This window comes from Punica granatum, chromosome 2 (genome assembly GCF_007655135.1).
Source record: "Punica granatum isolate Tunisia-2019 chromosome 2, ASM765513v2, whole genome shotgun sequence".
In the NCBI taxonomy this organism is placed as follows: domain Eukaryota; kingdom Viridiplantae; phylum Streptophyta; class Magnoliopsida; order Myrtales; family Lythraceae; genus Punica; species Punica granatum.
Window position 1 is genome coordinate 35,179,786 of NC_045128.1, and position 26,112 is coordinate 35,205,897.

At 41.3% G+C, this 26,112-nt stretch overlaps 4 protein-coding genes and 1 long non-coding RNA gene across 8 annotated transcripts; 2 read left to right on the forward strand and 3 right to left on the reverse strand.

The window, feature by feature from the left end:
- The first annotated feature begins 1,030 nt into the window (after window positions 1-1,030).
- LOC116196266 (sulfite exporter TauE/SafE family protein 4-like) lies at window positions 1,031-5,974 on the forward strand. 2 transcript variants are annotated; one of them, XM_031525909.1, is made up of 12 exons: window positions 1,031-1,386; window positions 1,502-1,661; window positions 2,034-2,234; window positions 2,580-2,641; window positions 2,772-2,823; window positions 2,972-3,027; window positions 3,317-3,403; window positions 3,616-3,666; window positions 3,971-4,213; window positions 5,040-5,133; window positions 5,301-5,441; window positions 5,552-5,974. In XM_031525909.1, the coding sequence occupies exons 1-12, from the start codon at window positions 1,207-1,209 to the stop codon at window positions 5,632-5,634; spliced, it is 1,410 nt and encodes a 469-aa protein (XP_031381769.1). In that variant the 5' UTR covers window positions 1,031-1,206; the 3' UTR covers window positions 5,635-5,974. The 2 variants fall into 2 exon arrangements, with proteins under 2 accessions (XP_031381769.1, XP_031381770.1); XM_031525910.1 differs by having other exon boundaries at window positions 2,775-2,823.
- Window positions 5,975-6,566: 592 nt separating this feature from the next.
- On the forward strand, window positions 6,567-8,377 carry LOC116196269 (60S ribosomal protein L24). The gene is made up of 5 exons (XM_031525914.1): window positions 6,567-6,657; window positions 7,174-7,249; window positions 7,545-7,646; window positions 7,783-7,931; window positions 8,045-8,377. Exons 1-5 carry the CDS (start codon window positions 6,647-6,649, stop codon window positions 8,199-8,201), a joined length of 495 nt encoding a protein of 164 aa, XP_031381774.1. The 5' UTR covers window positions 6,567-6,646; the 3' UTR covers window positions 8,202-8,377.
- Window positions 8,378-9,082: 705 nt separating this feature from the next.
- Window positions 9,083-14,572, reverse strand: LOC116196264 (pyruvate kinase 1, cytosolic-like). 3 transcript variants are annotated; one of them, XM_031525904.1, is made up of 17 exons: window positions 14,362-14,572; window positions 14,144-14,240; window positions 13,946-14,043; window positions 13,569-13,724; window positions 13,006-13,083; window positions 12,656-12,787; window positions 12,467-12,547; window positions 12,284-12,355; window positions 12,084-12,173; window positions 11,484-11,628; window positions 11,231-11,319; window positions 10,797-10,892; window positions 10,629-10,696; window positions 10,401-10,500; window positions 10,103-10,174; window positions 9,566-9,625; window positions 9,083-9,460 (listed from the first exon to the last, which is right to left on the reverse strand). In XM_031525904.1, the coding sequence occupies exons 1-17, from the start codon at window positions 14,428-14,430 to the stop codon at window positions 9,308-9,310; spliced, it is 1,656 nt and encodes a 551-aa protein (XP_031381764.1). In that variant the 5' UTR covers window positions 14,431-14,572; the 3' UTR covers window positions 9,083-9,307. The 3 variants fall into 3 exon arrangements, with proteins under 3 accessions (XP_031381764.1, XP_031381765.1, XP_031381766.1); XM_031525906.1 differs by having other exon boundaries at window positions 9,319-9,460; window positions 10,107-10,174; XM_031525905.1 differs by lacking the exon at window positions 10,103-10,174 and having other exon boundaries at window positions 14,362-14,571.
- Window positions 14,573-16,976: 2,404 nt separating this feature from the next.
- Window positions 16,977-19,503, reverse strand: LOC116196258 (leucine-rich repeat receptor-like protein kinase PXC1). Its single transcript, XM_031525896.1, has 2 exons — window positions 18,097-19,503; window positions 16,977-17,951 (listed from the first exon to the last, which is right to left on the reverse strand). Exons 1-2 carry the CDS (start codon window positions 19,451-19,453, stop codon window positions 17,272-17,274), a joined length of 2,037 nt encoding a protein of 678 aa, XP_031381756.1. The 5' UTR covers window positions 19,454-19,503; the 3' UTR covers window positions 16,977-17,271.
- Window positions 19,504-24,363: 4,860 nt separating this feature from the next.
- Window positions 24,364-25,734, reverse strand: LOC116197366. Its single transcript, XR_004155030.1, has 2 exons — window positions 25,032-25,734; window positions 24,364-24,935 (listed from the first exon to the last, which is right to left on the reverse strand). It is a non-coding gene; the product is annotated as an uncharacterized LOC116197366 (long non-coding RNA).
- Between the last annotated feature and the right edge of the window lie 378 nt (window positions 25,735-26,112).

A 26,112-nucleotide genomic window follows, 5' to 3' on the forward strand; every position in this document is an offset into this window, starting at 1 on the left:
TCAATGACATTATAGTAAAGATAAGAGTTTCCACTTATTGATAAGACAAAAAAAGATAAGAGTTTCTTCCCTTTGGTTATAACGAAGAAAGAAAGGAGAGGAAAGAAGATAAAGAGATACGAGACACGTAAATTCTTGTTTTCAGGTGAGAAAAATGTGCTACAACACTTCATTGTTTCGTGATTAGAGAGACAAGAGTCGATCGTTTGAAACGACGGAAAGACTATGATTGTGACGGGAGAAGGGTATGGGGCAAAATTAGAGGTTATTAAAGGGAAGAAGGAAGGCCTATATACCATATGACAGAATCTAAAACGGGAGTCAAGACAAGAAGGAGAAATCATTGGCGTGCTGATTTCTTATTTATAATAGCCTCTATTTGCTTTGTCACTTGCTCCCTTGGAACGTATTCTCCCCGTGGTAGCCCTTTTTTCTAATGATACACGTGATCCCAATTTTCTCAAATAATAATTGCCAGTATTTTATTTTCAACTTTTTATAATGGAAAGTAGATAATATTAAATAACGAATAATAATATATGATATCAAAAAAAAAAAGTGCAGCGCATTAGCGTAAGCTTTCGGGTGGTGACCAAAAGGTTCAGTTTCATACTCGTGGTGAGACTATTGTGTCCCTTTATTAGATATTTAAGATTTATATTTCATTATATTAGACTCACTAGCTTTCTTTGTAATTGAAAAAAATAACAATATATATGATAAAGAAAGTGAATAAAAAAAATAATCGAGACAATGACATTTTGTTTGAAATGCTCGTTATCTAACACAATCCGGCCAATCGATTTTTAGCGTTACATACATGTAATTATCTATACATTCAAACCAAAATTCTACCTTAGCTTATATATATATATATATATATATATATATATGGTGCACAACTACATATGATGGCATGCTCGAGTTCTTTCCAGAAAAGAAAAAGTGGTCTAAATTAATTAAAAACTCTTCAGGGAGAAAAAGAGGTTGGTCCCTAGGGGTATATGACCTGGTCTAGAAATCAAAATATTCATAATCTGATTTTCATTAGGGGGATAACCTCTGTATGTTCCCCTTTAGGTTAGATTTTTTATTTATCTAGAACCATAAATTATCTCCTGCTAATCGAGGAAGAAGGGAAAAAAAAAAAAAGGAACTTCATGGAAACGATATGGCATATATAAGAGCAGTAGAGTCCGAAATGATATGCTTTTGTTCCCTAGATTATTTAGAATCTGCAAGGCCGTGGCCATCACAATGAGGGGCTTCATCCTATATCTCCTCTCTGCTTCCTCAGTCGCCGTTCTCTCTACTTTACTCCTCCATGTTCGGGACACCGGAGAAACGCGCCTTAAACTCGAATCGAGTTCTGAGAAAGTTTGGCCCGTATGGATCCTCAATCTTTCTTTTAAATCCCGTGACATGCTTATTGTAAAGAGTCTATTGGCTGCAACCTTCAAGAACTATCAATTTTCTTTTTCATATATATGCATGGCGGCAGGAGTTGGAGTTCGGGTGGAGAGTGGTGGTGGCGACGGTGATAGGATTCGTGGGGTCAGCGTGCGGGACGGTTGGTGGGGTTGGCGGAGGAGGCATTTTCGTCCCCATGCTCACCCTGATCGTTGGCTTCGACACTAAGTCTGCTGCCGCTCTCTCTAAGTGTACGTAGTAACGTAAATCTCTCTTATTCCGATCCTCCCCCTCGTTTTTTATCAATGACCCAAATGGAAGTCACATGGCCTCTTCTTAAACTCCTGCATACGATCAGCCATCAATCGTTGTTCTGCAACATAACGAGAAAGATGCAGAAAAGTTGCCGGAAATGGTTGAGTTTCTTGCTCAAGGGAGCCTAAGCATAAGAACTACATGTCCAACCTACGTATATTCATATATACAAGCAGGCACACAAAACATATATATGTATATATATGACGAATGGATCGATGTATTTTTAAGCTTTGGTTCAAGTTACACAGTGGGGGGTTGAAAACGTGGAATATTAGTTAACTGTTTCACGGTGGTTGTTGCTGCAGGCATGATCATGGCGGCATCGATATCATCATTTTGGTACAATTTGAGAGTTCGGCACCCGACGAAGGAAGTTCCGATCATAGACTACAATTTGGCCCTTCTATTCCAGCCCGTGCTAATGCTCGGCATCACGGTCGGAGTGGCTCTCAGCGTCGTCTTCCCCTACTGGCTCATCACTGTCTTGATCATCATCCTCTTCTTAGGTAAGCAAAAGCCAAAGCTGTTTATGTCACATCATCAAATTTACCGCTTCCATCAATTAGTAGTTGTAATTGTCACAGTACTGTTATCTCAACGATCATTTTCCTTTTTCGGATAAGTGAGCGAGTCGTTCAATAAAATGGACAAAAATACACACGCACCTACCAGTCCAGACTGACATTTTCTCACAAACATTATGGCAACGAAAAAATTGATTTTTTTCCGTCAAGTTTCTTTCGAATAAGCATTTGTGGCGATATATATTATGTTCGATTGCAACGAGTGATTGCATATCGGGTCCCTTTCATGGGGTTTTATATCATTTGTCGATTGGTCGCTGGCATCAGGGACTTCGTCGAGGTCTTTCTACAAGGGCATTCAGATGTGGAAGGAAGAGACGATCGTGAAGGTAAAATTATTAACTGGTTATGAATTATTTGTTGAATAACAAATTTAATCTCTCTCTCTCTCTAACCCCCTCCAGCTAAAAGAATTTTGACCAATTGATAAGTTAACTCGATTTGTAACGGTTAACCTAGAAGGAAACGGCCCGACAGCAAGAAGAAGGTCCGGTCAACTCTCGCGGGGAACGTACGTAATCAAACATCTCTCTCTGTTTTTTTTTTAATTCGTTAATTAGGTAATACAAACCAATCAGCATCTGTCGTCACGTGTTGATTGGCAATGATCTGTCAGATCTGTAACAATTTTAACTCAATTTCTCTGTTGCCGTACGCAGTTCTGGTTGACACGGCACACGAGCCATTGATACCCCGAGAAGAGAAATCGGAAATGGTACGTAGTCAAGCCAATGACCACTCCTATGTTGACTCTCCTGATTTAACGCGTGTTTTTAAATGAGATTTCGAGTTCAAATTTTGTGAGTGAAAAAGATTTACGATTAAAAATAATTTTACCTCTCAATTAATGGCCAACTTTATTCAAACTTAAATTGTTTTGGAATATCACAATGCATATCAAAAGAAAAAATAAATTCAATAAGCCAATGTAATAGACAATATAATATATATGTATATATCTGCTGAATATGTGCTTTTCTAATAATCTTTGTGTCTGTCTCCAGCAAATAGTACGTCTCAACCTCAAATGGAAAATGATGGTGCTGCTGCTGCTTGTGTGGGCCTCCTTCCTACTTCTCCAAGTCTTCAAGGCAAGTCACAATATATAGTTTACTTATAAGTTCCTCGTATATATATGTAAAGTAATTTTGCCATTAAATTAATAATCTGTCTCGAGATATTGATATATTTTGTACCCCTATATTCTCTTTTCATGATCCAGTTATCATTAATCATGATATATTATGTTATTAATAGCTAATAATATAATTAAGCTCAGTCATCGTGTGTGTTACGCTTCCAGAACTGCGTAGCGGTGTGCAGCATATGGTACTGGGTTCTCTTCTGCTTGCAGGTAAAAATCCTTTCATTAACCTACCGATCCCGCCGGGGGGGGGGGGGGGGGGGGGGGGGGGGTGGGGTGGCGGGCGGCGGCCTGCGTGGGGCTTGGATAAAAATGCATAGAGAAATAGAACAGAGGAGATAATTAAGGATCCATAATATCATCGAATTAATAGAATTAAGAACTTACGTGCATAATTCTGTCAGAATTTAAGATCAGAAGTTCGGGGGACGACTGGCCGAGCTAGCTAGGGTGGACCGTGCTCGGACCATCCCCGGCCCCGAGCACAGCAGACCGTTTTTTGACTCCCATGCAGTTTCCAATTGCAGTTGCATTGTTTGGATTCGAAGCGGTGAAGCTGTACAGAGAGGATAAGAAGAGAATATCCACGGGAAACATGGACGGCAGAATATGTGAGGCCACGATCCACTGGACCGCCGGGCACATCGCGTTCTGCGCTCTCTGCGGCTTATTGGGTGGCTGCGTTGGGGGCCTGCTTGGCTCCGGCGGCGGGTTCATCCTGGGTCCACTCCTGCTCGAGATCGGCGTCATTCCACAGGTAACATATTATATATGCAATCGAAATCATTACTAACAGCTTAGCTAGCATAATATGCGATTACTATATGGCCGTGTATTTAGAATTTTGAATATCATGTATATATGTATTAATCAACATGTTGGTGAAAGCTCAAATTAACTTTAAACAAGGCTTAAAGTGACGTGCCATCTTGTCAGCATGCATCGTGCTGACCGATTTCTTATGGATCGGGCTTTCTCTCTCGGTAATTGCTTTTTCAAAACTTAGCTTCGCTCTCTATATATTCATCAGAAATAATAATTATTAATGCTTAATGTTGTTTGGTAATATTAATGCTGAGTTCATGTCATGAATTTTTATACAATGTGATTATGATGTTGCGTGATCAGGCAGCATTGTCGGCTTCCTTCCTCCGCTGGTTGTTATTAACTATCTCCAAAATTCAATTATTTTCTGCTAATTTATTGAAGATTCCAAACCATTATACTATGATTATCCTCTAAATATTCCTCTCATTTTCTTAGAAATTAATTGGACTTGGATCATCCTATTGTCTGTCAAGCTAACAGAACCAATCTGACCGACCTTTCTAAGACTATATTATACTGACAAATATACTTAGGCATATAAAATTATTTATTGTTGTCAGCCCCACACACACACACACACACACACATATATATATATATTAAAAAAGAAAAAATCACTGTATCATTCCCTACATCCAGATTTTCTTCGCTGCTTCACATGTAGACTAATATATTAAGTATATATGACTATTTTAAATTATCATGGCAGGATATTTTTTGTAGAGTAAAGTCAATGTTGATTTTATGGTTTGCAGGTCTCAAGTGTAACTGCGACATTTGTGATGATGTTCTCGTCGTCCTTGTCCGTGGTCGAGTTCTACCTGCTTAAGCGATTCCCAATTCCGTATGGTATTTCTCGATTCCCCTTTACCTCTCTCTCTCTTTTCTTTTCTTTTCTTTTCTTTTTCCCCTAATGCAATTCACCATTAACATAAAAAGTCCTTTTCCAAAAGAAAATTATAATTTTCCCTCGTGTATAATTCAAAAATAATTTATTAAGGTTCTATGATTTGCAGCTCTGTACCTCATGTCAGTATCAACTTTGGCCGGTTTCTGGGGGCAATACTTAGTAAGGAAACTCATAACAATCCTGGGGAGGGTTTCCATCATTGTGTTCATCCTCTCCGGTGTCATCTTTGTTAGTGCTCTCACGATGGGTAAATCTCCATCTCCAGAATCCCCATGATTGTCGTTCTTTCGAATTTCTGAATTCCTGATCGATATGATTTGTTAACCCACCTTATTCGCGACAACTTCCTTTCTGCAGGAGTTGCTGGGATCGAGAAGAGCATCGTGATGATCCACAAGCACGAATTCATGGGGTTCCTGAACTTCTGCAGCAGTCAATGATCATTGACGGCAGTAATTTGTATGTGGAAGAAGTTGCTCAATTTGTTCTGAATTGGTGAAAAGAAAATGGTCAATGGCCGGTTGACCATCCCGTCGATAGAAACGATACGCGTTGAGAATAAGGGTGATCATGAGTCTTAGCTACCATTAGTTTCGTACAATTCTTCGGAAAATAAGTGTCATTTGCTTTTTGCTAAATGTGATTTGTTGTTACTTGCGGATTCGATGGCCAATAGACATCGAGCACGAATTGAGAAATTGCGGATTCGAGCCGATTTTGTTGTAACATGTAATCATGTTCAGCGTGTTAATCAAGCACCTAGAAACTCATTCTTAGGTATTCCGCTTTTGCATTGCAGCTCTATGCAAGATTTCTATCGATTTTTATTGATCATTGTACGCATATTCCTCGAGACAGTATGTTTCTAATATAGAATCATCTGTATCTGCCTGAAATTTGTCTTGTGAGAGGAAGACATGACTGAAAAAGTTTGGATGGCTGTAGGACGGGTAATCCTTATATATGAACATTCCATTCGCTTTCTGTCACGTAATTAATAATCGATAAACTAAATATTTCTTAATTCAGTCAACTCTACGAACAAACACGAAAATCGGCCAGGAAGACCCGGAACCGCCGAACATTTCTCAAGATAGCTTACTGCAGGAAGATCTTGGATTTAACGTTTGGAGATGAATCATGAAGCTTCTTGTACGGCAACATCTACGCCAAAATTGCCTCTGCACTTGATATGAAAATTTCCTATTAAGCGTTTCTCTGTTTTCATATAATTGAGCCCAGATAAGGAGAAAAGGCCTAACCCCAATAAAATGGATCGTGGCCCAACATTTTACAGGAAGTGGGCCTCTTGCCGGCCCAATTCCGAGTTCCCTCCGATGGCATTTTGGTAGTTAACTATGCGGTTTTATTAGGGCATATATAGCTGAGATCATCTCCTTCTAGGGTTTGTCCATCGAGGAGGAGAGCGGCTGCAGCACATCATCATCAGCCATGGTTCTGAAGTAAGAGCTCTCTCTGATCTCTCTCGTATGGTTAGCTAGGTCGATGGGCGTTGCATGTTATTATCAATTAACTGTTGTTTGCCATCGGAGTCTCTTAATCTTTCATTAGCAGCTCGATCTGCTTGCCAACTCTGATACTCCAACCATTTTTCTTATGAATGCTTCCGCTAAATTATAATGATGTCCGTCGAATGGGGACATCTTGCGGAGCTGCAGCTCCATGATGATCGTAGACATTTAGGGGCGGCTGTAATTGTGGAGAGATGAGAGAAATGTTAAAGGTCTGAGCTTGGAGGGTCATTTGAGGAATTATATATCCTTGGCTTAATATATTGGTGCTTAACTTTGGCTTGAATTGGGCATGAAGTTTCTCTAATGAGTGATGCGTTCTCGTTTTTGTGGGAAAGCTTACATTTTGGAAGAACAGAGCTGACATGTGCTGCCATCAATTGACTGTCTTCAGTTACATGTATGTCGTGACTGATTGAATCGTTTAATGGATATTTTCCATGACAGGACGGAGCTTTGTCGTTTCAGCGGCGCAAAGATATACCCTGGGAAAGGGATCAGATTCGTCCGATCAGATTCCCAGGTAAAATAACTCAAACTTAATTTTCTGTAGCTTTTGGTTGATTGTGTATTCTTTAGGTAGCGCGTGATTCGAAGTCTCCCACATTTTAGAAGAGCATGGGAGAAAATCTCCGGCTCTTGTTTGTTGTAAATAGATGAATAATTGTTAAAAAGATTACTTTTTCAAGTGAATGAGATGGTGAATAATATCTTTTGTCCACTTGCTTTGGTTTGGTGACCCTAACCTATGGTGTTATTTATTAGTTTGTCCGTGACCCATAATTAAATTGACTCTTCGCTCCCTTGTATTTATACAGGTTTTCCTTTTTGCCAACTCCAAATGCAAGAGGTACTTCCACAACCGCTTGAAGCCCTCGAAGCTTACATGGACAGCCATGTACCGGAAGCAGCACAAAAAGGTTTGTTGCCCGGAAATAGTTTAATTTAAATACCTCATTGCACTGATAATCTGTTGCTCTGCTGTTGTTGAACTTGCAGTTGGCAAGGCTTTTTATGTTCTCTTTGTGAAGTGGTTTATTCTGGAATTAAATGCAGGATATTTCCCAAGAAGCTGTTAAGAAGAGGAGACGCGCCACCAAGAAGCCATACTCCCGGTCTATTGTCGGCGCAACCTTGGAGGTCATCCAAAAGCGCAGGACTGAGAAGCCTGAAGTTCGTGATGCTGCCAGAGAAGCTGCTCTCCGGTAGGTTCTTGTATGGTTTTTTAGGGGCTACCTTTGGTGCACAAGTTTGCTCCATGTTCATTTGACAGCGATCCAGTGATATTAGTTGACTTGGAGAAAATCTTCTTGAACAGTGAAATAAAGGAGAGGATCAAGAAGTCAAAGGATGAGAAGAAGGCGAAGAAGGCTGAAGTGATGTCGAAGCAGCAGAAGTCACAGGGTAAGGGTAATGTTTCAAAGGGTGCCGCACCAAAGGGTCCCAAGCTTGGAGGTGGCGGTGGAAAGCGCTGAAGTTCACGTTTTATTTTTCTCTCGTCTCCCTATTGGGTAGTAATGGTAGTGAAGTTCCCAGTTGGAAGGTTTTGCTAAATGATGAGATGTTACTTTTTGTCTGGATTTGATTTGGCAGAGTTCTCTTATATATCATTCGACCCTGGAATGTTAATGTCATTTGACCTTTTATTCTCGTTGCAGTTTCCGGTTATTCTTGCAATTGCTCGGTTTGTATGATAATGAGGCCCAGACAATAATTTTTGCCTGCTGAGGGCAGCTGCTGAAAATCATGCGGCAGGTCTGATGTTTTGTTCAAACCTTCGAAACTTAGAAAGACATGTCAGCCATTAACACAATATATGCAACCTGTTTGTACGGGTGTTGGCTCTAGTGTAGTTAGAATAGCCTGAGGCAATCAGAGCACAGCTTGTAAATCTGGCTACTTCATAAAGTAAAGCATATCAAATACTTAAAAAAGGAAAGCATATCAAATGATTCAAACCAGAAAGCCAAGTGAAACGCTTCATAAAGAAATGCATATCAAGTGCTTCATAGAGAAAAGGCATATCAAATTATTCAAATTGTTGATTTGTTGCCGGAGATGGTCTTCTGGTCTGACGACTTAGGAAATTATTTTGGATGAAAGATAGCAAAAAGATGGGGTGGGTCAAATGAACAATGTCAACTTGCCAAAAGGAAAACAATGGGAATCCTAATGCTAACATCCCTGAGGATGCGATCTTCCTCCGACCTGATTACTTCCAGTTTCTTACCAGTCCCCGCAGCCTCAGACGAGACTTGAACAATGGTCATGTTGGGCTTGCTCAGGCAGGAAAACATCACTACATCCATAATCCGGACGCCTTGATGTTTTACTTGGCAGTAAAGCACTGGAAAAGGATAACTCAAGACTCAAAATAGATTCCAACTAAAATTCCCTTCTGGTCTAGGGACTCATCCTCGATAGCACTCCAATGTGAAGACATGTATCCGAAAAATGTTTGAAGTTACAGTGCTCCCAAGGCAAAATCCAAAATAATACATGCAGCTCCTCAAAATTGGCATCCACAAAAAATCTCAGTAAGTTCGGACTCTTTAAGCTGATCAGAGCATGTATGCGTCCATCAGTCCTCAAGCTCAATTATCTTGACCACAGAAGCATCTCCGACTTTCTGACAGACCACGACTCGATCGTGTGACTTTATGATCCCAGAAGCCTTCCCATGATCAAGTGCGACCTTCAGGACAGATTCATTTGTCGCACTCATGGACTCAGCCTGAGAAAAAGACACATCGGATTAGAAGGAATGCAGGGTCCAATACTTCAGAAATATGCAACTCCTATCTTGCAAAATCATGGTGGGTTTGTTGGCAGAACTTACTGGATGTTGAGGATCAGCGAGCATGGGGAAGAGGCCCCTAACTATGAGTGATTGCCTTGCCTGTAAGTGGATACATAGAATAAATAATTCAGAGGCAGAACATTTAGTAGAGAAAAAAAAGGAGCACTTGAACATATGGAAAAGAAAATCCAAAGTAAATCAAGTCCAGTATATGATAAACATGAGTTGTTTTTCAGCGAGAAAAGAGGTGTTTGCTCAGGCTATTCTTGGCAGTCTGGTTATTAGTGCCATTTTCGTTTTCATCTTCTTTTTGGCTCAATGGAGCGATCAAAGGTCCATCAGTGCCAGATAGCTGCTACAGACATCAGGATCAAGAATTTTTATATGCGGTTCTGGCCTCAACTAACTTCTCACTGGAGCTGTGAGCCGAGTTGAATAAATATAAGCTCTATATTTTTGGTAAATATATGTAGTCCAGGTTTCAGTGGAATCTATGGAAGAGGTGATATCATATAACTTCTCCAGATCTCTTTGCAGTTCTGATATCCCAATGACGAAACAGTGAAAGATACAGACCTGCGGAAAATTTGTTTGCAAATTTGAAGGCAAAGGTGTGCATGTATTCTGAAACAAATCGGAGGATGTGTTCTGTAAAAAATTGGTGGAAAATGCATCATGTCTGCTGTTATGTCCTCTAATCAGTAACAATCCTTAAAATAAAGGGTTGGAAAAGGATGGTATTGGCAGCAATGTAATGACGACCAATTCCTTTACCTGTGGTTTTGCAAACTGATATTGCCATCTAGCCATAGGCTGAGAAGTACATAACCAATTCATCTCGAAATGAGCCACAGTACATAATTTAACCTCATACCTCAAAGGCACCACTAAAGCTCCACTTCAGTTGGTTTGTCTTAAGGTGGGGGATGACAACGGATAAAACAGGCATTGTTGGACGGTATTTGGCTATCAATCTGTTAAGTAGATAAACAGTCAAAAGCTGAGTAGATAAATTATAACGAGACTAACTGATGATTCGGCAATACCAACATCAAATGCAGTATAATAGCTCTTTGGGAAATCAGATGGGATTATTATATACCTAGCAGCCCTCCCAGATGAAGTAAAGCATATGATTGCGGATGCCTTCACCTTAATGGCTGCTCGAACCTATTAAGTCAAAAGCAATTTTTATTTCAAAAGTCGGAGCAAGGCAGACAACATAAGAAAAGAAAAAAAATTTATAAGATGATGAAATTCAGAAGCATACCGCAGAGGAAGCAATAGACTCCAAATGGGACATAGGTTCACCAACATATTTGATCGTCTTCTTGAAATATAAATCTTGGTTGAACACCTTCTCAGCCTATTGGATATAGAGACAGGAACCAAATTTATTTGTAAACCATCGAGAAGTTATGTAAAACAAATGCAAAGACAAAAAGCAACCTATTTTTCCTACACAAATTTCAGATATTTCAAATTTAAGCAATTATGCAACAAAAGTTAAACTTGTAGATGCAGCAACACAAAAAGTGCAAACAAAGGCAGGCTTATAATACAAGTGAATAGGTTAGTAATCTTTTTTTTTTTTTAAATGAAATAAATGGTTGCAGGTGCAGCATGAAGCGAAAGCAAATCCTGTAAGATATTAAGGTGAATATGACCGTAATGCCATCATTCTAATTAGCAAGAGATCTTCACCTCTGCACAAATTTTACCAACGATCGATATAGTCTCAATAGGGTACAATCCACGCAGAGTTTCAGCACCAAGAAGAATTGCATCAGATCCTGCATCCGAAGAGGGAGCACATAGCAAAATCTTAGCACATTGAATAATGCAGAAAAGAACGTCATAGTACCAGTACAAGCCAATCTCATCACTGTGATGAGGTGCCACAACCCATTCTTCCATCTTTCTACAGCACAAACGATGAAAAGTAAATGTTACTCACCATCCAATACAGCATTAGCAACATCTGTGGCTTCCGCACGAGTTGGCCTCAGGTTATCTGTCATACTGTCCACAACACGAGTAACCACTGCAGGCTTACCAGCCATGTTGCATTTGTATAGAGCAGCCTTTTGAAATAAAAACACCTGCATAATCAATCATGCATTTAATCGAAAACTGCCCTGGAACAATTTGTTAAAATGAAAAACCCAGAATCACATAAGAAGCAGCATCTAAGATTCTAAATGGCTTATAAATTTGAAAACCGGAGTCAGAAGGTTACATGAAAAAGTCAAATATCAGTTGGATTTATAAGTTTACAGGTCCTTTCCTGTACAACAAGCATGGAATATAAAAATCCTGCCTATATAGCCATGAATCAAACTTCTGAATATGATTATGCAGCGCAATATAAAGTCAAGCGTACATGGAGATTTCCATGCTCAACCAAGTAATGTGGATATATGCCTTCAACGACGCATACACAGCAAACAAATTAGATAAAATATCCATCTCTGGGTAGATTATATAAAAAATGAACCATAATTAAACAAGACTTTCATAAATAAAATGATTGTATCTTTCGAAGGAAAATGTTAACCTTCTCCGTCGGAAGATCTATGCCCAAATTTCCACGTGAAAGAATGATACCATCCGCTTCTTCTAGGATTTCATCGAAATGATTTAAACCCTAACAACAGAAAACAATTTATCAGCCAAAAGTAAGATACGTTCACTTCAATGAAAGACAAAACGAACTTCCGTAGCTAGTTGCACAGGTTTATACAGCATGCCAAGTACCTCAATATTTTCGATCTTTGCAAAAATTTGAGTCTGACTAAGATCACCTAATTTGGAAAGAAATTCACGTGCCTGCATGGTAGGACATAGAAATGTGTTATGAGGACATCTATATGATTAAAAAAGTAAAAAAAAAAAAAAGCACTAACCAATGTTGTGAAATGTATTTTGGAAGATTCTTACATGGCGAACATCTTCAGCATGCCTGGTATATGATAATGAGAGGAAGTCAATTTTGTTTTGGACTCCCCAACTGCTTATTACCTGAGATTAACATTTAAGTTCCATTAAGTTGAGTAAGAAATTACAGTACCGTAAGAACAGCAGAACATTGAATACTTAACGATGATGCAGAGTACCATGGAAACTAACCTCCTTGTCTTTATCAGAAAGGGTTGGTAGATCAATATGAATTTGAGAGGCATGTAATGTGAACAATGACCCAGCCAATGTAGCAGAATTCTTGATTACACAAACTACATCTTCCCCCTTCACTTCAGAGACCTATTAAAGAGTTGCTAGATGTTAACAAAAGGGGTTCAACAGACACTGATACCTAATCAAGTGAAAGTAACTGAAATAATTCAACATTCAACAGTCAGTTAAAGCGTGGTTGACATTTGCTGAGTGATCTAATTTCATGAAATTCTTTATAAGAAAAATCCTGTGGTAATGATGGCAGAATCAGAACTTATATTAGCTATTAAACGATTCTTGCGTACCTCGAGCCATACAGATGTAGTTTCACTTCCAGTGAATAAATATTGACCAACAAAGATGGTGTCTCCATTCTTCACTGCCTGAAATAACGAAGTGACAGCCAGCTTTACTAATGACATGATCTAGATGATCCACAGAAACCAACTTTTGTTTCATGTAATGACTTGACGAGAACTACAACATATTCAGGCATGCAAAGATATGATGGACTCCTTCACGCATAAAGACATGTCTTCATATAGGATTGGGAATCATCATCATATGAACAAAAATTGAATTGTTGAAATGTTAACACTGATAACATTCACATTTGCGACATATTTGCAAGCATACGACTCGAAGTGAAATGTGATTATCTGGGATAATGGTTATATAAATCTAAAAGCCAAACTGCAAAGAATGTCACTGTCAAACGGAGTACAAAGTCCCTAATTTAAGTCTGGACCACTCAAAACTGTACTGGAATACTTCCAAATGCATTTATCAGCCACAACACTTACGAAACATGCACAGAGGCATCGATTAGACACACATATTCACATATATTTTGTCAAGGAGCTAAAACCTTCGAAAGCCCATCAAAATTGATAGGCAGTAACTCCGAAGAAGCTTCTTTCTCTTGGTCGGGAGTCAAAACAACAAAAGCATCAGCCTGCAATGAAATAGAATTCCCACTTTTGTTGATGACCTGCAGTTCAGGGCCCACCGTGTCCAGCATAACCTGGAAACAGAACAACTCGGTGAATTCTCCATTCATAGGATGAAAATTGAAAACCCTGCAGAGTATCTGCTTACACTCAGGCAACATTTTACTAAAACGACAAGACTATAAAAAGCCAAGCCGGAAGCTTTGTTCTGTAAACTGCTGACAGGAAACTGCCAAGCCGTATTCCGTAATAATATGAAGAAGACAATAAATATCAAAAGAAAGCCCCTTCTCACCGCGCAGAGATTCTTGGTGCTCTTGATCGCAGCCTTCAGGTTCTCGAGGGTCTCCTGGTGATATGCTGGGTCTCCCCAGGAGAAGTCAAATCTAGCAACTGTTCGATTACATGCAAATTCAAACGTTTATTATAACCTGCACTGATTCCATGTCCTAACCATAACCAGAAGAACTCACTGCAAGAGGGACTGACTGACCGGACATTCCAGCCTTGAGGCAGCCCGAGATGATCTCGACGGAGCGAGACTTGGGGCCGAGAGTCCCCACGATCTTCGTCATCGCAGGGAAGAAACTCTGCGCGCGGATCAATCAAGGAAACAGGTTGAGTTGAGGAGGAGGAGGAGGAGGAAATGGTTACAGATCCGCCATGAAAATGAAGAGATGAAGACGAAGAAGGAAGGTAGAGAAGACTCACTGCCTTGGATGGCTCGAGGATTGAAGCCATCCTGATGGGCTCCTCAAGAAGCAAGTGGCCCGAGTGCATCTTCGCCGATCAACAGAGAGTACCAAGCTGAACTGAGCGAAGAGAAGAGGTCCAAGTGAGTGTACGGACGACAAGGAAAGGAAAGCAAGCTTTCAGATGAACGCTTTTGAACTCAGAGAACGGCGCGTCCTCTTTCACGCTTATATGTATATATATAGAGAGCGACAGGGGAAGAAGGAAGAAGGAGAATGGACCCCACTCACTCTGTTCTCTCCCTCACAATATGGACACGTGGCGGGAAATTATTGGCGGGGCCTGCTTGATCATGGCGTTTTGATGCGGCGGCTGGTTGGCTTCTGGAAGAGCTTTCGTGGGGAAGGCCACGCCAGGTAGTTCGGGTTGACTGTGAGGGCGCGTGTGTGTGACGAACACAGACGGGAGCTTGGGGGGTACGAGGAGAATATAGAATATAATTGGGTTACTTTCAGTCCAAATTTTTGCGCACAAAGTTTGGGCGAAGAGAAATAATTTCTCGATCTAACACGGTATTTTAAATGTTAATTTCCGTCAATTTCTTAATAGAAAGATGACGTGACAAATCTTTTTGTCCACGCGTATACAATCGGACTCTCTATGAGTCCTACTTTTCACTTCTCTCTTTATCTCTCCTTTGTACACGTGGACAAAAAAGTTTGTCACGTCATCTTTTCGTTAAAGAATTGATGGAAACCGACGTCGTGCTATATTGTAAAAACAATTCAAAATATCACGCCAAGTCGTGAAATTATTTTGATTTGTGCTACGTATTTTCGTGCTACAAGATAAAATTAACCAATTTAATTTAAGGAAGGGCACGTGCTATGGGGGAGGAAAAGAGTCTCGATCGTAGTCATAGTGGGGAAAGCATCGAAGTGGCCCACCCGCACACCGGAAAGGTCAAAGCCCGAGCGCGGTGGCATGGACGCATTCCATGGGCCGTCGCTTTCTCGGGATACGATGTAACCTTTTGGGAGAAGAGTATGGTCAAACTTTTCTGAGAGGGCTTTCAATCTTGATCAGTTGTTAAAACACAGAAGACCCATGCTGTTCATGCACCTTAACTTGGTCCATTGGCACTTGGCAGGCGAGTCGGCGGCCAGGGCAAAACCATTCCCGGAACAGCTCATCCATCTATTAAATCGATATGGACAGAGGGGCCAGGCCGTCGCTTGGGAGTGGCATGCCATGCGGTTGGTGGGGACCCGATCGCACAATCGATGAAATTAAACCGACCCAGGTAGAAGTGTTTGGTCAAGTGGAATGTTGTGCTTGGGTGAGGCCATGAAATGAATTGGACAGCCGGCACTGCTGGTGTCCAATTGACTCGGCCCATTGATAGCCTGCCCCATGACAAAATTTTCCGTTCAAGCATCAAAATGGAAAGATATTCTGGCATTGGGCCTGGAAGCGAATAAGAGAATAGGCATGGGGAAGGGGCCAGCAGAGGGAACTTCAACTTCATGGATGAGAATTGGCTTTCAATCCGCGTTGTTCCACAGCAAGGGCGGGTACCACTGTATTAGTGTTCATTCGATCAAAATGAAGTGACTAAACTAAGCTCTACTGCATTCACACACGACAGGAAAATGAAAAAAAAAAGCAATGACTTATCAGAAACATTTCATGAATGACGTCATCGGGGAGATATGAATAGAGGGAAAATAAAAAGGTAAATTCTCTGAAATGAAGGGAGCAAAAATAAATAATTTCAATTAAAAGAGAATGTAACGTAATAGCACAATGTTTCGTTTGTTGATTTAGATGTCACATGTTCAATATCTAATGGGACTATCCGTGCCCTTTTATTAGTGATTTACGATTTTTCTTTCATTGTACTAGCTATTAAGCCTCCTTTATAACCGAAAAAAAAAATAATTTCATAATTATATATATAAATTTGCTCAAAATGTCAAAATATTAGGATGGTCAGCGGTCACTCTCCCGTCGGTCCCCATCGGCCTTCAAGACTTCAGTGTCAGCAAAAGAAGAAAAAGAAAGAACTACTGTCTTTGCACAATGCATAACTTAGCAATAATTTCAGAGGTTGAAAAAACAGTTAAAAGAAACAGTTAAAAGTTAAAACGACATCATGAGTGAGGGACAATACAACAGTTGACCACCAGTGAGTAGGACATCCAAAAAAAATAAAAAAAACAAATGCAAAAAGACCAGTGAATAGGACGTAAAGCTTCTTCTTTTCTTTTCTTCTGTTCTTTTTTTTTGCCCTTTTTGCTTGGAGGGATGTAATGAGTTCTGATGGTTTTTGTTTTTGCCTCATTTCATGATTCTGCTACCCATTTGTTGGAACAGCACGCGGGACATGGAGAGCATGAAATCATTAACATTCGATTTAATCAAACAACTGGACATTCCTCAAAGCTCTGTACAAGATTATAATAGCAATCACTGAGCATAAAAGAAGATTAAATAGTCTGGCTCCTGTCAATAGATGCCATCGTCGCTTCAGAAACAAGGAATGTCTACGTAAACTCGAGACAGTTCATATGGCGATGCGGTTTGGTTGATTTTCGACTTGTTCGGACTAAATGTGAGCTGTGATCTGCAGATTTTAGGAGACCGGAATTCGGAAACTGCTTCTTTTAATCTAGACAGAGTTCTACAGCGAATGAATAACTAGCCGATACACTTCGAATACATTATGGAATTGAGTAATCTACGGGGGAGATCTCCGGACCTTCGAATCTCGACATGGAGAGCGATAGAGACAGAACTTACGCATTAACTTTCTGCAAAGAACACAAGACACCCATCTAACACAGCAACGAGGCAGTGCCAAGCCCGTAACAGAACTGAAATCGATTCATTTCGGGCGGACGCAACACAATGGAGAGAGCATCCATCTCAATACCCTGTGAGCCCATCCTCGGTCGTGGCAAGCGAAGGTGAGAGAGAGTTTCGGGACTCGTCGTAATCCTCTCCTAGCGGGGACTGCTCCACCCGTATGTCCTCGATCATCTTGACCACTTCCGCCATCGTGGGCCTCTTCTCGGGCTGGGCCACCACGCAAGCCAGACCCACATGGAGCATGGACACGAGCTCCTCCTCAATGTTTTTGTACCGGAGGAGCTCCTGGTCGAAAACCTCAGCCGTCCACTCCTCCTTCACGACCGACCTAACCCACTTGGGCAAGTCCAAGGCCTGCTCCTCCTCTTCTCCTCGGGGCCGGGCCGGGGAAGGGAACTGGGACGGAGCCCGGCCTGTGAGGACTTCCAGCAGCAAGACCCCGAAACTGTAGACATCGGCCATCTGGGAGAGCCTCTTGGTCTCAGCCTGCTCCGGTGCCCGGTATCCTCCCAGTCGGGCTATGGCATGGGCAGGGTTAAGGAGCAAGGAGAGCCCAAAATCGGAAATGCAGGCAGCTCCGTTCTTGTCTAATAAAACATTCGACGATTTTATGTTTCCGTGTGGGATTTTCGTGTCGCTGTATTCCTCATGAATCCATGCGAGCCCTCGAGCTGCTCCTAAAACCAAACTTATCCTTGTAGTCCAGTCGAGCGGAATTCTCCCAGGACCTCTGTTTCCTAATTAGCCAACACATCCACCATCATAAAAGTTAATACGATACATAAAAGAGTTTATTCGGCCTTATAAATATACAAAAGATTAAAATTCCTGATTCGCTATATTCTCGCTGTTTCTTCGAGTTCGAGATCATAGAACACTAACCATGGAGCAGGGAGTGCAGGCTCCCATTGGGGAGATAATCATAGACCAAGAGCTTCTCCTCCCTCGCGTAGTAGTAAGCCCTGAGTTTCGCCACATTCAAGTGCTTCACCCGCCCAATCACGTCCATGTACCGCTCAAACTCCTCCCTCGCGCAGGGGTTCGCGTCCTTGAGCCTCTTCACTGCGACTGTGGACCCATCATCGAGGACTGCCTTGTAGACGGTCCCGAGGCTCCCTTTCCCAAGCATCTCGGCCGATGCCCTGAGCAGGTCCTCAAGTTCGAACTTGTTCTTCCTCTCGAAGAACACCAGCTTGCTCCGGTCCGTCACATCTGTCCCGTCGCTGTCCACAGGGCCTGCATTGTTCGCGTAGACACGCCTCTCGCTCACACTGCTGCTCCTCCTTTTGCCTTCGCTCCCCTCCTTCGAGTGGGACCCGCCCGAGTCCCGTGAGTAGCAGTAGGCCACGATGAAGGAGGTCACCACTAGCAGGGCCACACAATTGGCGAGCACAATCGCCGCGATCGAACCGGGCCCGAGCCCACTTTTGGGGTGCTTCTGGCCAGGCCGAATAATGTTTGTCACGGGCATCGAGCTGGGGTTTGACGGGACGGTCTCAATTGGCGGCGGAGAGCCCACAAGCGAGCAGGCGGGCAGCGGGCTTGCCCCGCACAGGCCTGCGTTACCCGAGAAGCTCTTCTCGCCGAATTTCTTCATCATCGGCTCAGGGATTTGGCCGAAGAGCTCATTGTTGGTGAGGTTCAGCTCCTTAAGGTTGATGAGGGAGGCGGAGAAGTCCGGGACCTCGCCAGAGAGCAGGTTGTTTTGGAGGCGGAGGGTGAGGAGGCGGATGAGGGAACCGATGTCCCCAGGGATAGGGCCATGGATGTTATTGTCGGAGAGGTCGAGACGGAGGAGGCGGCGGAGCGATGATACCTCTGCGGGAATATTGCTGGAGAGGTCATTGCCGGAGAGGTAGAGGAGCTTGAGGTTGGTGCAGTTGGTGAGTGGGGAGATGGTGCCGTTGAGGCGGTTGCCGGAGAGGTCGAGGAGGCGGAGCTGGTCTAGCGGGGAGAGGGGGTCAAGGGGGCCTCGGAGGCTGAGGGAGGGGAGGACGAGGGCCGTGACGCGGCCGGAGGGGGAGCAGCGGACGCCGAACCAGGAGGAGCGGCAGGCGTCATGGCCAGTCCAGTTAGGAAGGAGGGCTGCGTGGGTGTCGGCCTGGAGGCGGAACAAGGTGAGGGTGTGGGTGTCATTGGGCGGCGGTGGCGTCGGAGAGTAGGCGGCGGAGAGAGTGAGAGCCAGAGAGAGGAAGAGGGAGAGGAGAAGCAGAGGAGGTGGGAAGTCAGGGGAGTCCATGGACGTTGGAGAATAGCATAAGCGGGAGAGGGAGTGAGAGTCCGAAGTCTCGATTTTAAAAAATGAATTTGGGAATCGGAACAAAAGTCAAAATTCTAGAAAATGTGCATTTTTCTCTCTCTAATCAAAATGATGTTTAATTTTTTACAATGATTAACTATATTTTTAAATTATGATTTAGAGCACGCATTATATCATTATATCGAGAAATCAGTTTCAACGATCCATCTGTATTACAAATATTGTATTGAAAATCCTCAATTTGCTTGATTCTATTTGCAAAGTTCAAAATCAACAGTTGCATTTTTTTATCGTTGAATACTCTTCATACTATGATGGAGCTCAATCCATTCTAGGGACAATAAAACGTTATTTGAGAGACAATATGGCACATGAGCAACCACAAATAATGCCGCGAACCAGATCATCAATCTATTTTCACGGCTTAAGCTTGGCTAGATTAATTATGGGTCTTGCTTTATAATACTATCTTATATACTCATCATGTCATGACCTGACTAGTCGGTTTAAGTTTGGTTGGATCATCACCTCGTTCCCTTGGCGATTTTCTACTCTTGTAAGTGCGTTTGTCGACACTTTTTTATAAGATAAATAAATATATACGAAGCGAATCAAACTCTTTTTTTTCTTTTTTAATTATTATGACCAATACATGGGCAAGAAAAAAAGGCATGACTAAAGAAGAAGGTAGGTGGGGCAATGGGATTGATTTTAATATGGATGTTGAATCTACTTGAGTGAGTGAATGATTAAAGGGGTGATTTGGGCATATTGAGGATTGAGGGTTGGCAAGGGAATGTTGGGGTGAATCATTGCTGTTCTCCAATCCTATGAGGAAAAGAAAGGTAAAGCCATCCCATGGATTGGATCTCACACACTCTCTTTTATTTTTTTTAACCTCCTTTCTTCCTTCGGAGTATACTTCTACTTTCACATTCTTCTTTGGTCCTTAAAGTGGTTCTTCTCAGCTGAGTGAGCAGTGTCATGGTCCTTCCTGCAGCTCTGATTGACACCCAAGTTGCACGGACAATTAGGCGTCCCCTGGCTTTGGCACTGAGAAATGCATGAGCCGGGGGAGACCGTTACGCTACCGATAATGACAGCCTGGAATTGCATTTCGTGCTATCGGGGTGCCTAGTGATATAGGACATGAAGCTAATATGTCAATCTTCGGATCCAAATCTGATAAGTATTTGGATCATAAGCGCAAAATGCGATTCCGTTATGATGTACCAAACACAATCAAAAAGAAAAAGAGAAAAGATAAGAGATGCTTTTGTTTGGTTGATCTTCTTTTCCTTTCTTTCTTTTGGTAAGTGAAGAGTCTCAATCCTCAACGAATGTTGTCAATCCGCTCTTTTTGTAAAATCTAGTCTCCGGTCTCCGGTTCTTCCGGGAATACACTAGATGCCGACACCCTGCATCCCATTGCCCTGTAAACTGATCATGGAATCCCGAACGAATCATGCATGTTACGAACGCAACAGTATCCGAATCCGAGACAAGATAGATTACCTTTCATGTGGTTCGATTCGATTCGATTCTACTATTGTTTTTTTTCTGGCGGTAGCCACCCCTACTATGATTCTCCCTCGGAAGCAGCCCATATCCACATTGAGCTTTCCCGTTACTGGCCATTCTCTAGAAAGCAAAGGCTACGGCATTAGGGGGTGTTCTCTTCTCATCTAAGGTCACATTGAAGGTCATATTTTGGTGATATTCCCTGCAAATTTATTCGTAGGAATTTAATTAAGGTACAGCAAAGAAGAAAGACCAAAATTTCCCTGAAAAAGAAACTGTCCCAATCCCAATCCCCCCGTACCATACCTACTCTACAATCTAAATTTACACCTATGGAGGAAAACAGTTCTTTTTTCTTTTTCTTTTTCTTCTTTTCTGTCTATTTAAAACAGTCTTAGGAACACTACAAGAACAGTTGATCTAATAATAACTCACTGAGTAGGAAAACAACTGGTAAAAAAGGTCATGCCCAATTTTATTTTTTTTTCCTGTTGAAGGTCATGCCCAAATTTTATCCTCATCTTAATATTTCAGATTAATCTCCACTCAACAGTCTTAATGTTTGTTCACGTGGCACGTGGCTTGCCAACTGCAGCATACATTGCAGTTGAAACCATTTATTCGTCGTTTAACTTTTCCTTCCCGATAATACACGGAAAATCTATGATCCCTTAAGATCCTAATCCAAACTCCCTTTAATTTAGGTAATTATTTTTTTTCGATGAACTAACTTTTGGTAATTAACATTGTCAAACTTTCTAAAAGAATTTTCAAATTGGTTCAAGTGATTTTAGTATTTGTTTCTCTTAAATAAGATCTCGAGTTTGAGTTTTGTGAATAAAAAAATATACACGCTAAAAAGTTTTATCACTAAGGGCTCGACCTATATCGAACTAGATTAGTCATGACCCATTAGACTTTCGAATATCATTGTGCATATCGGAAAAAAAAATTTTCCTAACACATTTTCTCAATTTTGATGAGATTTTCTTTGATTTTGTAACATAGAACTCCGGCATCCAGAATGCACATTGTGCATGACACGGTTGCCTCACATACAAGATATAACTTTTGATGAAAATTGACCTTGTTGTGTCGGTCCATTTGTCCCGATGCAGGGCTCATCTGTAGCATTTACCCCCATGATATATATTCATTATTGAGGTTGGCCAAAAAAAATATAATAATAAAGGAAAGGAAAAAGAAAGAAATGGACCAGCAATCCGCAGACATGCAATGCTTTGTTGCATAAAGCGACGGAAATGATTCAGCTTTATTTATTTCTATGCAACAAAGCAAATTGCTTTTGATTGCCAAACATGCAAAAGGGAAAAAGAGCAATGACTGGAAATGAAAAGGCGACAGGGTCCTGAGAGAGAAGGAAGGCAGGCGAGATTGGCGTTCTAATTTTGCGTCAATTTTCTCTCTAAAAATCATCATGTCTTATGTCAGGACAAAGTGAAGTTAATCGTATAAGGTACGGGAGACAGCTGCATTGCATATGGACGGACTTTATCTGTAGAATACGGATTTGAAAGTCACTGCAAATCTAACGATAAGGTGCTCTATGTTCTGCACATGTAGATTTAACCTATAGTGCACGAGTTCAAAATCCACTATAAGAAGCTTGCATGGTGGGGCCAAATCAACATCCGAAAGAGATTAATTGAAATCGGTTAATGAATTGAGAACGCCTTATGTTCTCGCCTTAAGAAAAAAGAGTGGCTGGTCTAGACACTAGACAGCGCAATTTGACAAAAGACAATTTCAATGGATTTACATGAAATTACATAATTAGGGTCGTTGGAAGACGAAAAGTGTCCCAAAGAAGTCAGTCTAAGAAGTTTCTTGACAGAAAAATTGAGGCTAAAGCGGATAGAAGAGTCGATTGTGCTGTGCTTTATAGTTGTCACCATTGGACTGCAACGAACTGAAAGGGATATTTTGACGAGTTAATTGGCAATTTGGTCCTTGAGTTTGTCAATTTACATCAATTTGGTCCTTGTTACATCATTTAAGTCCATTAATAAAGAAACTTGCATCAAATTGGTCATTGTTACATCAGTTAAGTCATTCACTAAAGAAAATTGAATCATTGAGGTCCTCCAGTTATATCAATTTGGTCATTTATCACATTACTGATGTCCTCTATGGCATTCCGATAACTATAAGTGCTAATGTCGTTAAATGATGGGTCATTGTTACATTAATTTGGTCCAACATTACATAAGATAAATCTTTCTTTATTTTCCTTTTCCTTTTTTTCCGCCGAGAAGAAAAAAAAAAGGTCCGATAAAAAAAAAGTCGTTTTGAGTCAGTTACTCAAAATGACGTCATTTTGATAGAATTAGAAGGTTTTGAAAAATATTTCTTAAAAAAATAAAACTAAATTAAAAAAAAAAGACGAATTACTGTTTGTCTTCCTCCTCTTATTTGCCGGAGCTCCAGCAAACCAAAGGGTCCCCTCCTGCCATGCCAAGACTCACGAGCCCGGATCTTGGTTTGCACTGAGGTCGCGAACCCAGAAACGGGGCTTGCGAGGCCCCGGGCTCGTTGAACTAGGGATTGGCATTCCCTGGAACCAAGGGCTCCTGACCCTTGGTTCGACGAGTCGGGGGTTACAATTCCCCTACTTATGACCCCAACACGAACCCAGACCTAGGGCCTCGAGAGCCCCCGGGCTCGTCGAATCAAGGGTCGGGAGCCCCCTAGTTTGACGAGCCTAGATCAGGGTTCGTGGCATGAACCCAGGCAAGAGACTTGCGACCTCCAGGTTCTCGAGCCCTGGGGTGATCCATCATGTAGAGCTGTTCGGAAGGCAAGAGCTAGTGGAAGGGCTCGAGCTGTTCCTCGAGCCATATGGGTTCATATAGGTCATTTCCAGCCTTTGTGCAATTGGATCTAGTTTCTCTGGCTCCAATGTAACCGAGAACACGTCTCGATAGGCGTCGGAGGTGGTAGTTCGACGGCGAAAGGCCGGTGATGGCAGGAAGAACACTAATAATTAGCCATGATTTTTTCAGAAATGAGGGACCTATATGGTGTAACATAATCTTGAATGCATAACAAAGTTACATCGGATGGTGAACCTCGTGCATCAATTTGGCTCTTGAAGACTTAACTGCAGTTACACACCGTTAAACCAATGACATCAATCCGATCTGGAGGGACTCACTTGATATTACCGAGACCTATTTAATGTACAATCTTGTCTTTATGGAATGGATTGATGCAAAATGGGAAAGTCAGGGATCTAATTGATGTTACAAGGACCTAATTGATGCAATTTCAACAAGTGAGGGATCGATTTGATTTAAAAAGTAAGACAGAGACTCGATTGATGCAACATAGCAAAGTTAAGGACCAAATTGCCTAATAACTCTATTTTGACTCATAAAATATATTGATGGAAATATAATTGAATTTAAGGACCTTAACCAACTCCAGAGAAACAGAACATACGAGGAGAGGCGATTCTCACTACGGGACTATTGTTGAGATTGTACAAAGTCATCCAATTTGCAAGACTCTCAGAATCCGAGCGATTTGATAGTACGTGCTGATTGCAGATGAGAACTCAATTTTGACCCTTCCGAAAATCTTATGCGTTCATGGTCAATTACGTCTCCTGTTGCATGTTACTGCAGCATCCTCTTCTTAGGCCGATTAAATCGGACATATCCAAACAAGAAATGCATTGCTAAGAGTTGCATTTGTTCGACCAAATTAGCAATCTCATATCTCAGTAAGTAATGGGCTGCTAGACATGGGGGATGTTTCCTAGTACGACTATTATGAGGATAGAATCGACTATCATGTACGAGCAAAGTGCAATACCTCGAAGCCTGGAAAGTGAGACTTATCGACAGCTAATGAAGTCATCGCTTCCCTCTTCTTCCATTAGAATGTGTTAAAGCATACACCCGCTTGCCACAATGTCCTGCATATATAAGTGAACTGGTTTGAGCTGCCAATGATTCATCGAAAGATTCGAAACAATATATCAGCTAGGAAGCTAAAGAGTTGGACATAGCACCCTGGAATATCATATGCAGTAATCGGACATGTCGAATTTGTCAACACCTCGTGATGCTCCAAGGCTTGCTTTTCATGCCATCCACAAGCTCTGGAAATATTTGCATCATGTGAAGGATTGATGGCGAACTTTAATCTCTCTAGCAGAGAGAGGTGGGGTGCAAGAAAAACAAATCTCATTTCATGAGAGAAACTCAATCTTGTCAAAGCCAATACAGAACAAATCATATCGTCTAAAACATTGATCTCTATTACATGACTGAATCTTCGCCCTGTCAAGGTATTATAATGGACAGGAAGAACACCGGAACTAGCATAGCCATTTTGATCCTCCAGGAAACTTTAGGATAAAGGGGTGGGGACTAAACCGACAGAAAATGACCCAATTGAGCCCATAGGCCCAAAAGAATGGGCCCATTGATCGGGTTGGGGGCCACTCTTCTCTTGATTTTTGATGAAGTGGACTCGATAAGTGTTGAATTTTTTTTTTTGAAGGGAAAGAAAAAGTTTAATATATTAGCACTCGCTCTCAATATTGAACTAGTAATTTCTGAATCTACTTTTCATCAATAAGACATCTCGCGTCTTTTTATTTATCAATATTCTATATTCTAAAAACCATAAGCCTCTTTCCTAATCGATAATAAATGTCAAAGCAGCGAATAATTTGTATGGAGAACACAGTTTTATTATACTAGTTGGACGTGTCAAGATTCAAGAATGGAACCGCTAGTGGTCCATTTCCAATGCAGTGACAAGGAGGGCTAAAAGACCAAAATAAAGACAGGTTTGAAAGCAAAAGCGGTCCTAATTGAAGCACACATTTTCAAGTTGATGAGCAATCGTTAATGTTATTTTGGCTTGGTGATGAAATATAAAATGACTCAATTAGAAAGCCAACGATGTTGTGGTTGTAATATGCCATGCTTTTCCACATCTACGATAAGAACTCTCAATTAATTACTTGAATAATTGAAATTTTTTCATCAAAAATATGTAAGACAACGTGCGAAAGGAGCAAATCTGAAAAGAACATTTGGTGGTCCAAATTAATCGATATTTATAATATGGCTGTGCGAAGT

Coding starts and splice junctions, on each gene's coding strand:
- LOC116196258 (XM_031525896.1), bottom strand. CDS start 19,453: ATGGACTCCCCTGACTTCCCACCTCCTCTGCTTCTCCTCTCCCTCTTC. Junction 17,952..18,096: donor CCTGCACTCCCTGCTCCATG/GTTAGTGTTCTA, acceptor TTGGCTAATTAG/GAAACAGAGGTCCTGGGAGA.
- LOC116196266 (XM_031525909.1), top strand. CDS start 1,207: ATGCTTTTGTTCCCTAGATTATTTAGAATCTGCAAGGCCGTGGCCATC. Junction 3,028..3,316: donor GAGAAGAGAAATCGGAAATG/GTACGTAGTCAA, acceptor GTCTGTCTCCAG/CAAATAGTACGTCTCAACCT. Junction 5,442..5,551: donor TGTTAGTGCTCTCACGATGG/GTAAATCTCCAT, acceptor TCCTTTCTGCAG/GAGTTGCTGGGATCGAGAAG.
- LOC116196269 (XM_031525914.1), top strand. Junction 7,250..7,544: donor TCGTCCGATCAGATTCCCAG/GTAAAATAACTC, acceptor GTATTTATACAG/GTTTTCCTTTTTGCCAACTC. Junction 7,647..7,782: donor ACCGGAAGCAGCACAAAAAG/GTTTGTTGCCCG, acceptor AATTAAATGCAG/GATATTTCCCAAGAAGCTGT.
- LOC116196264 (XM_031525904.1), bottom strand. CDS start 14,430: ATGCACTCGGGCCACTTGCTTCTTGAGGAGCCCATCAGGATGGCTTCA. Junction 12,548..12,655: donor TTTCTGATAAAGACAAGGAG/GTTAGTTTCCAT, acceptor TGTTAATCTCAG/GTAATAAGCAGTTGGGGAGT. Junction 12,174..12,283: donor CAAAGATCGAAAATATTGAG/GTACTTGGCATG, acceptor TTCTGTTGTTAG/GGTTTAAATCATTTCGATGA.